The 8,519-nt window shown below is 54.9% G+C and overlaps 1 protein-coding gene across 1 annotated transcript; it reads left to right on the plus strand.

The window, feature by feature from the left end:
- Positions 1–6,533: 6,533 nt before the first annotated feature.
- Positions 6,534–8,226, plus strand: FOXI2 (forkhead box I2). The gene is made up of 2 exons (XM_024121645.1): positions 6,534–7,038; positions 7,784–8,226. Exons 1-2 carry the CDS (start codon positions 6,534–6,536, stop codon positions 8,224–8,226), a joined length of 948 nt encoding a protein of 315 aa, XP_023977413.1.
- Positions 8,227–8,519: the final 293 nt, after the last annotated feature.

Below are 8,519 nucleotides of genomic sequence, written 5' to 3' on the forward strand. Positions count from 1 at the left end.
GGATCTTAGTTCCCTGACCAGGGCTTGAACCCAGGCCACGGCAGTGAAAGCGCTGAGTCCTAACCACTGGACCACCAGAGAACTTTTATCGTATCCAAGCATCATACCATGGATTAGTTCCTAATTGTCTTTGCAATGTCAGTCCTTTAGCCCAGTGATCAAACTCAGAGTCAGTGAGAGAGGCATAACCTGGCATCGTGTGTCTCCTGATATGATGGGGGAAAACCACGTAACCTGAATCTGCACCAATCTTCAGAGCTAACTTCCAGTATAAAGGAAATGCAGGGAATATGGTAATAAGTTAAACGTCACCAGGAGAAAACAATCAGGCATATCTAGATGGGGGGACTGCTCTTTTCAAAGAGTCAATGCCTTTAAATATTCAATTTGAGAGGGAGGTAGGGGCTGTTCTAGAATCAAAGAAACGGAAGGCACCTGACAAATACAAGATAGCTCTCGTGGGCACATTGGATTCTGATTTGAAAAGAAAAAGGCTAAAAAGTGATTTAGGGAAAACTGGAGAAATTTAAGTATGAAGTGTGTATTAGATAATATTGAAGAATCACTGCTAATTTGTTAGTTGTGGTTATAATATTGTGGTTACACGGGAGAATGTCTTTTTTTTAAAGACTGATGCATGTTTAAGGGTAAACATAATTATAAATCAAAAGATTTATAATTTGCATTTAAAGGTTTCAGTAACAAAATACATATCTACACAGAGGTGAAGCAAATACAGCAACAATTTACAAACTTGAATTCCATGTCTGATCATTTTTAGAATAAAAGTTAAAATATATAATATTTAAAACAGTTTTAAAATCAATAAGATGAGGTCTGTTTAAACATAGTTCAGCACAGCCAGGATTTTCCCTAGTAAAGGACGCTAGAGCGTATTTGGAGAAAACATATTACAATAAAGCCTTTCCTCAGTTTCATGTCAAGAATGTGGATAACATATTTAGGTATGAAAGTGTATTTAACATGTAGGGAGACAAACTGTGAACTCAGGATCAGGTCTGGATTCTCCAGACCAATGGATGATTGAATGAGAGAGAGAGAAAAAATACCGTTACATACTATCAGTAAGTACTTAATGCTTATGTGTGCTTGGCATGCATGATTTCATTTAGTCTTCATAATAACTTACGAGCTGGGCACTACTAGCTCCGCTTTGCAGAAGGAGAAACTGAGACTTGGAGAGGTTAAGCAGCCTAGCCATTCAGGTGATTGGGACCAGAGCCAAGGTTTGAATCCAAGTCTGTCTGTAGTTAAAGCTCTCACCTTCTACATTTGCCAGCTGAAAAACGGTTTGGCAGTCTGCACAGTCTGAATGTTGCCTCAATTTTTTTTTCTCAGTGATAAGAGTTTGAAGTAAATTTCAGTTATGAACTACCATGGGGTGGTAAGGAAACAGGATATGCATTAATTGAGAAACCTAATCCATCAAAGCACTTCACAGGTGGGGGAAAAAATGGAACTCAGAGGTGGAATCATCGACCTAAGTTCCACAGGGTTCAAGCCAAAGTCCGGTCGACACCTGGGCCTGAGCTCTTGGTCACAGTGACTCCTGACCTGACCCCTTCTAGAGTAAGAAACCAGAAATCCATAGCTAATTCCAGATCTTGGGACATTATTTGGCAGAGAAGAACAGCAAAATCAAGGCCAGTTTTTGCTGATGTTGTAACTGATCCATTCAAAGACCCAAAACCCCTTGAGTTCTCTCCAATTTTGAATGTTTAAAAAAGTTAACTAGACCCCACCAATCCGCCTTGACCAACAGTGGTTGTGCCTTACTTGGAGTTCCACACAGGGGATTGTGAGAAGTAAGGGCACAGGGGCAGGGCCTTTCTCGGGGGAGGCAAAACCCCCATGAGAAGTGGGAACCTCCTTATGACCACAAAGGTGGGGTTACTGAACTGGGGTGACATGGCCCTGTGTGGTTTGGTGGTTGTGTTTTTAAGTTTTCTATTGCTGTGTGACAAATTACCACAAACTTAGCAGCTTAAAACAAAACCCACTTATTAGCTCACATTCTGTAGGTCAGATATCCAGCAAGGCAGGGCTAGGTTCTCTGCTCAGGCTAAAATCAAGGAGTTGGCTGCTGCATCTGGACCTTGGTCCTCTTCCAAGGTCATTCCTGCTATTGACAGAATTCAGTTCCTTGTGGTTGTAGGACTAAAGCGCCTGCTTCCTTGATGGCTGTGGGGGGTAGGGAGTGTCCTCATCTGCTAGAGGCTGCTCTCAGTGCTCATGTGTGGATAATGAATTCAGTACATGTTGAGTTGGAGAGGAAGACATCCAAATGGATGATAAAAATAACCAAATCATTAGTTAATGCAGAAGTTTTCAATCAGGCGTGATTTGGCCCTGCAGGGAACGGTTGGCAATGTTTTAGACATCTTTGGTGTCACAGCAGAGGGGTATTGCCAGCATCTGGCAGGTAGAGGCCAGAGATACTGCTAAACACTCTGCAGTGCACAGGACAGCACAGAATTATCCAGCCCAATATGCCAATAGTGAAGAGGTAGAGAAACCCTGAGTTTATGGTCAGTAGTTAAAGCCACAGGACTGAGGAGAGGGCCTGGAACAGAGCTCTGAGTGGAGGGCAGGCCAAGCCAGAGCCTGAGGAGCCAGAGAAGAGGAGGTAAACCAAAGGACGGAGTTCAAAAGCAGGTGGAAAAAGGGGTGTTGATTCTCAAATGTGTCAGGAGCTGCTGAGAGTCAAGCAAAAGGAGTAACAGTGACCATTGGACTTAGGGTGACAGAGGCCACTAGAGACTATGCCTGAGCAGGTTCAGTGGAGCCATGGGGGTGGACGCCCATCTGGGCTACACAGGTGTGTTCTCCAGACAGAAGGACGCACCAACAGCCGACAGAGGCAACCCTTCCAGACAGTGGGCTGCTGAAGAGAAGCAAAGAGAGAGACTGACGTGATGAAGAAAGAACACCTCTCCCACGGTGACCAGAGGAAGGAAGAGAGCTGCGGTGTGCCTGGAAGTTTCATGGAGGAAGGTTGGGGAGACCTACCCACAAAGTAGGCAGTGGCTCAGGTTTGAGAAGGAGAAGCAATGGGTCAGATGTCTGAGGGAGGGGACCAGTTCTGTTCAGGACTCCTGGGCAGGGCCAGGGACCCAGGGGAAGCTGCGGACTCTAAAGGCATAGCCTTTTCCCTTGTTATGTCTTCGCCTGAGGTTTTTTGTTTGTTTCTTTGTTTTGGCAGGGGGGTGGGGGGTTGGTTGGTTTTTTCCTCTTGGAAAATTCTCATCAGAGTTCCATCCAAGACTGACTCAAATGTTCAAACATGTTTCCCCCAAATGACTGTGCTCCATCGCCTGATACTCATTTTAAGAGTCCAATCTGTTGAAACAGAAGGAAATTATTACAGTAGAGGTGGAAGACGCACACTGGCTCAGAAAGCAAGGAAGGGTGATTAAAATATGGACATTCCTGCACAGCGCAAGTTGTAATGACTTCTGTAAGGTGAAACTGAGGGAAATTTCACAAAGGTTCATCTGATTTTCTTAGAAGTCCGGAAACTCACAAGCAGTAAAGAGTTACAATATTAACAGGAAGAAAGGCTGTTAAAGTTAAAAGGAATTTGCAAAGGACTATTATCTGCTTTTATTCTTTCACATTACAAGAGATGACCCAGGCTGTTCTTTAGAATTCAATATCTTTGATTTTCTTACGATGCAGTACAGATAACTGCAGGTAGAATGGATTCTTCCTCCATATCCTTGTGTCGCTCCACCAAGACAAGTGTTTCCTACCTTTGAAGCCTTGGGCAATCAGACCTCCCACAAGGAGCAGCAGGTTTCTTCCAGGGGCCTCTGCAGGTCACACAGCAGCTGCTGGAACAAAGGGAAGGCGGGGCCTGCTCTTTGCGGATTCAGGCCTGGCTGGTAAGTCCGCCCACCCGGCTGTGTCTCCCGTCACACTCTTTCTCCATCACCCCCGTAGTTCGGGTTAAGGCAGAGCTGTGTGGCTCCTGTGATGTCCCATCCTCATGAAGGGTGGTTTCTGGAAAGCTGCCCCTTAACCAGCAGCCATTTCAAAGTGTCAGGTGTGGAAAACTGCTGACTCTCAGCAAACTAAGTATGGCTACTGGGGAGGGGAGGGGAGGGCAGGGCAGGGCAGGGGAGGGCAGGGGAGGGGAGGGGAGGGCAGGGCAGGGGAGGGGAGGGCGCCGGCCGGGCTCCCTCGCCCATCTCTCTTTATTATAATGAATTAATTCGACTTTATTTATCCCATTTTCTGGAGCTGACAGAATGTTAATTTGAGTTGAAATTTCGCTCGCCTCTCACTCTCTGACCCCTGGCCTTCAGATTGGCGTGTTGTAATAACCTGAATCTTTCAACAGAGGCCCTGATAATTGTTACCTTATTAGCATGCAAATTGTTTAATTAATATTATTATGGGAGGGAGGGAGGGCAGGGGAGGGGAGGGGAGGGGAGGGCAGGGGGGCTGATACTCAGTTTGCAGGTAATGAACCCATCCAAGTCATGCCTGCAATCATATTTGCTGATGGAAAGACACTGTCTTTAAGACGCCGTCTCCAAAAAGCTTGTCATATCTACAGAGATAGTGTGTGTTTACAATTGTGAGGATGTACTGAAAATCTCTAAACTGACAGGCCAATGGTTCTGGCTGCTTTTTTTTTTTTTTTAACATCTTTATTGGAGTGTAATTGCTTTACAATGGTGTGTTAGTTTCTGCTCTATAACAAAGTGGATCAGCTATACATACACCTACATCCCCATATCCCCTCCCTCTTGCGTCTCCCTCCCACCTCTCTAGGTGGACACAATGGCTGCTGTTTTTGACAGAAGCAAGAAAAATCAGGGGCGTGCTTCCCAGCCCAAGTACTACTGTCCCCCTTGCCCCCAGAACTATCCCTGCAGTGATGGGGGGCGGGGGGGAGTTCTGAAAGGTACTGGGACCCTCACAAGCCACAAGCTTTTGACCTCAATTGGAAATCTTGGGGGAGGGGGAGGGGGAGGGCCGGTGCAGGCCGGCCGAGAAGCTAACTTCGATGAACCAGTTCTGGCCGTTTCTTTCCTGGCGTCCTCTGAGAGACCAGGGTCCCTGGTCTCTCCCCTCTCAGAGCGCAAACAAACCCGCAGAACTGCCTGTAGTTGGAAGACCACGTCCCAGGGGGCTGTTACTTCTAAGAGGAGAGGCCCACGTGGCAATAGAGGGTCTCTCCCTTCTGCTACTTGTTAAATAGTTCCACAAATTGGTTGTTTTACATGAAATTCGAACTCACAACCTGAGAGGCCTAAGACCACGCCGACGTTCACGGCTGACTCCAGCTGGGCCCCTGATTCCCAGAGCCCGGGCCTTTCACTCCGTCTAGTACTCAGCCCCACCCACGCGCCCCCTCCTGTTCGCTCCCCACCTCCAAGAGTGCGGAGAGGGGGCGGCGTGGGACAGGTGGGTTGGAACGTTTGATTTTTAAAGGAATTGGATGTACTGGCTTTGACCGTGCACAGCCCCGGGAAACTGGGAAGGTCCCAGGGCGAGACCGATTTCTACCAGAAGGTGCTAACCCCGCGGGCGCTAAACGTCGGGGCCCCGTCGTCTCCTCATCTCTGAGCCTTGATCACCGCTTCTCCGCGCGAGGGCGAGGGGCCCCAGCTCGGAGTCCGGGAGGCGCTGCTCTTCCCTGCTCGGCGCATGAGCTTCGGGCGCGGCCCGAGGCCGGGGGAGCCAAGGCCCGCCGGGTGGTGGCGGGCGCACCGCAGGGACGTCCCTGTTTCCACGGCGTCCAGGGAAACCCAGCAGAGGGTTTTGCCACCCACCGCGCCTTGTGCCCGAGGCCACTGAGCGGACTGGGCAGGCGGGGTCTCGGGCTCCCTGGATGACTGGGGCGTCCCGAGTTTCCAGCGTCTCCGCGCTTACAGGGGTCCGGTCTGCCTTCGAGATTATCGCGGGGGCTGCCGACGACTCCAGCGCCACCGTCCGCATCCGGCCAGGCCCTGCCCGGGCCCCTCGCCTTCTCCGCCGCGCACACTGGCCCTTCGCTGCGCACTCGGTGTCCCGAAAGACACAGCGAGTCCCCGGTGGACGAGCAAGGGGGCCTCGCGCTGGACGGGGATCCCACTCCGAAATCTTGGGGGCCTGCGCGAGACGTGGTACCTGCCGCAGGGTGCAGGGCAGCCAGGGCTGCGGGGCCCTGAAGGCCTGACGAGGCTGGGATCGGCGAGATCGCCGGGGACCCAGGGTGACAGTGGCAAAGATTCTGGCTGGAGATGGCGCAGACAGCACAGGGTCTGAGAGCGCCTCGGGACCTGGGCGGGGCGGAAAGCTGACCCCTGGGCGGGGGTGGAGACATCACTCCTCCAAAACTGTCGGGGAGGGGGCTCGCCGCCGACACTCACCTGGGGCTCGGGCCCCGACGGCATTTAAAGGGCGAAGGGCGGAGGGCGGGGCCCGGCGGGCCGCACGGGGAGCTGCTGGCGGCCGCGCTGGATGGGGCGCCCCTGAGCTTCGGCTCGGAGCCACCCGCCCAGGCCCGGGAGCGCCTGGCCATGGCCGCTTACCGCGACGGCCCGGGGCCCTGCGCGGCCCCGCACGGCCAGGCCCGGGCGGCCGCGCACCCCGCGGGCTACGCGCGTGGCGACCTGGGCGCGGCGGGCGGAGGTGGCCCGCGCCTGTGGCTGAACGCGCCCGCTCTCAGCTCCGCGCCCTACGCGCCGGGCCCCGCGCCCGCGTCCGCGTCCCCCTACGGCGCCCCTGGCCCGCTCCTCGGGGCCCCGGGCGGCCTGGCGGGCGCCGACCTCGCGTGGCTGAGCCTGTCGGGCCAACAGGAGCTGCTGAGGCTGGTGCGGCCGCCCTACTCGTACTCGGCGCTCATCGCCATGGCCATTCAGAGCGCGCCGCTGCGGAGGCTGACGCTCAGCCAGATCTACCAGTACGTGGCCGGCAACTTCCCCTTCTACAAGCGCAGCAAGGCGGGCTGGCAGAACTCCATCCGCCACAACCTGTCGCTCAACGACTGCTTCAAGAAGGTACCCCGCGACGAGGACGACCCAGGTAACAGAAGCTCAGTGCCTCGCCCCGTCCAGGACTCCGCGGATCCCCGCAGCTGGCCGCCTGCTGGCCCTCTAGGGACGGGGCGGCCCTGGACAACCCGGCCCTCTTTGCACAGAGGAGGGTGCCGAGGCGGGAGGAGGGTGGGGAGGAGACACGTACTTGGCCGCAGACGGCTCGAGGACGCCAGCGGAGCCCGCGGCCCTGACTTGAGGTCTAGGGCAACAGGAGTCTCTAATTCTCGCGCGCTCCCGCTAAGGAAGAAGCCGGAGAGCTAGCCTGCCCGGGGACCTTTGGAGTGACTTCTCTGGGCCTGTGTCCTCTGCTGTAAAATGGGAAAGACGGTGGCCACCCGGAAGATTAAGACAAATCAGAAGTCGCTTTGGGAAGCCTCGGAGCCTGCATGGTGGGCTCCCCTCCACTGGCAAAGCGAGCGCCAGAGGAGAGCCGGTTGGCTCTGCACCTCATAGGTTCTTCTCTCTGGCCTTGACCTTAGCGAGGCTCTGTATTTCCTGGGGGGCGGGGGTCGCCCTTCCCTGGTCTTTCTGGGATGCTGACATTCTTCCCAGTCTGACTGTGGAGGCCTGATCCGGTACAGAGTGCCCCCTCAAGGTTTGGGGTGGGCGTGGGGGCTCACGGAGGGGCCGGTGGGGGGGGTCTCTGTGAAGCTGACCTCCATTTCTCACGTTCTCACATCACCGAGGTCAAATCCCGGATTTTCTGATCTGGGCCCTTTCTTCTTCCACAGGTAAAGGCAATTACTGGACCCTGGACCCAAACTGCGAGAAGATGTTCGACAACGGGAACTTCCGAAGGAAGAGGAAGAGGAGGGGGCAGGCGAGCGCGGCCGCACCCTCGGGTGCCCGGAGCCCGGGAGGAACCAAGGCGCCCGAGCTGGAGCCCCTGGGCGCCGCCTCCCCGGACCTGCGGCTCTCGTCGTCCCCTCCCGCGCCCGAGGCAGCCGCCTGCTTCTCCAGTTTCGCCTCGGCCATGGGCGCCCTGGCTGGAGGCCTCGGTACCTTTCCCGGGGGCCTGGCGGGCGACTTTTCTTTCGGGAGACCCACGACGGTCGCCGCCCACGGTACCCAGGCCCCCGGCCCCGCGCTCGGCTTCGCCGCTGGCCGTCAGACGGCGGCCACCGGCTTCCGCGTCGGTCACTTCGTCTACAGTCGGGAAGGGACCGAAGTTTGAAGGGAGGCCGGGGATTGTCCCGCGTGCGGTGTCCACAGGCGATGAGCTCAGCCCCCCGTGTCCGCCCCGCAGGAGCGCAGGGCGCCCGGTCGGGATGCCGGGAACCCAGCCAGCCTGCCGTGCACCCCTCACCCAGGCGACCGTCCAGGTGGGGTGAGCGGGCGCTCCCCACTCCCCCTGTGCTTCCACTTGACCTGGACCTCGAGCCCACGCTCCCAGGGGGGTCCGCCTTGAAGGGGCCACAGGCTGGCGCTCACCCCAGCTTTTCTGAGGGAACCTGGCGCACCCCAAAG

The sequence above is a fragment of the Physeter macrocephalus genome, chromosome 20, assembly GCF_002837175.3.
Source record: "Physeter macrocephalus isolate SW-GA chromosome 20, ASM283717v5, whole genome shotgun sequence".
Taxonomy (NCBI): domain Eukaryota; kingdom Metazoa; phylum Chordata; class Mammalia; order Artiodactyla; family Physeteridae; genus Physeter; species Physeter macrocephalus.

Excerpts from the sequence above, each read along its gene's own strand:
- FOXI2 (XM_024121645.1), top strand. The coding sequence starts at position 6,534 with ATGGCCGCTTACCGCGACGGCCCGGGGCCCTGCGCGGCCCCGCACGGC. Across the intron at positions 7,039-7,783 it reads CCGCGACGAGGACGACCCAG|GTAAAGGCAATTACTGGACC; the intron begins GTAACAGAAGCT and ends CTTCTTCCACAG.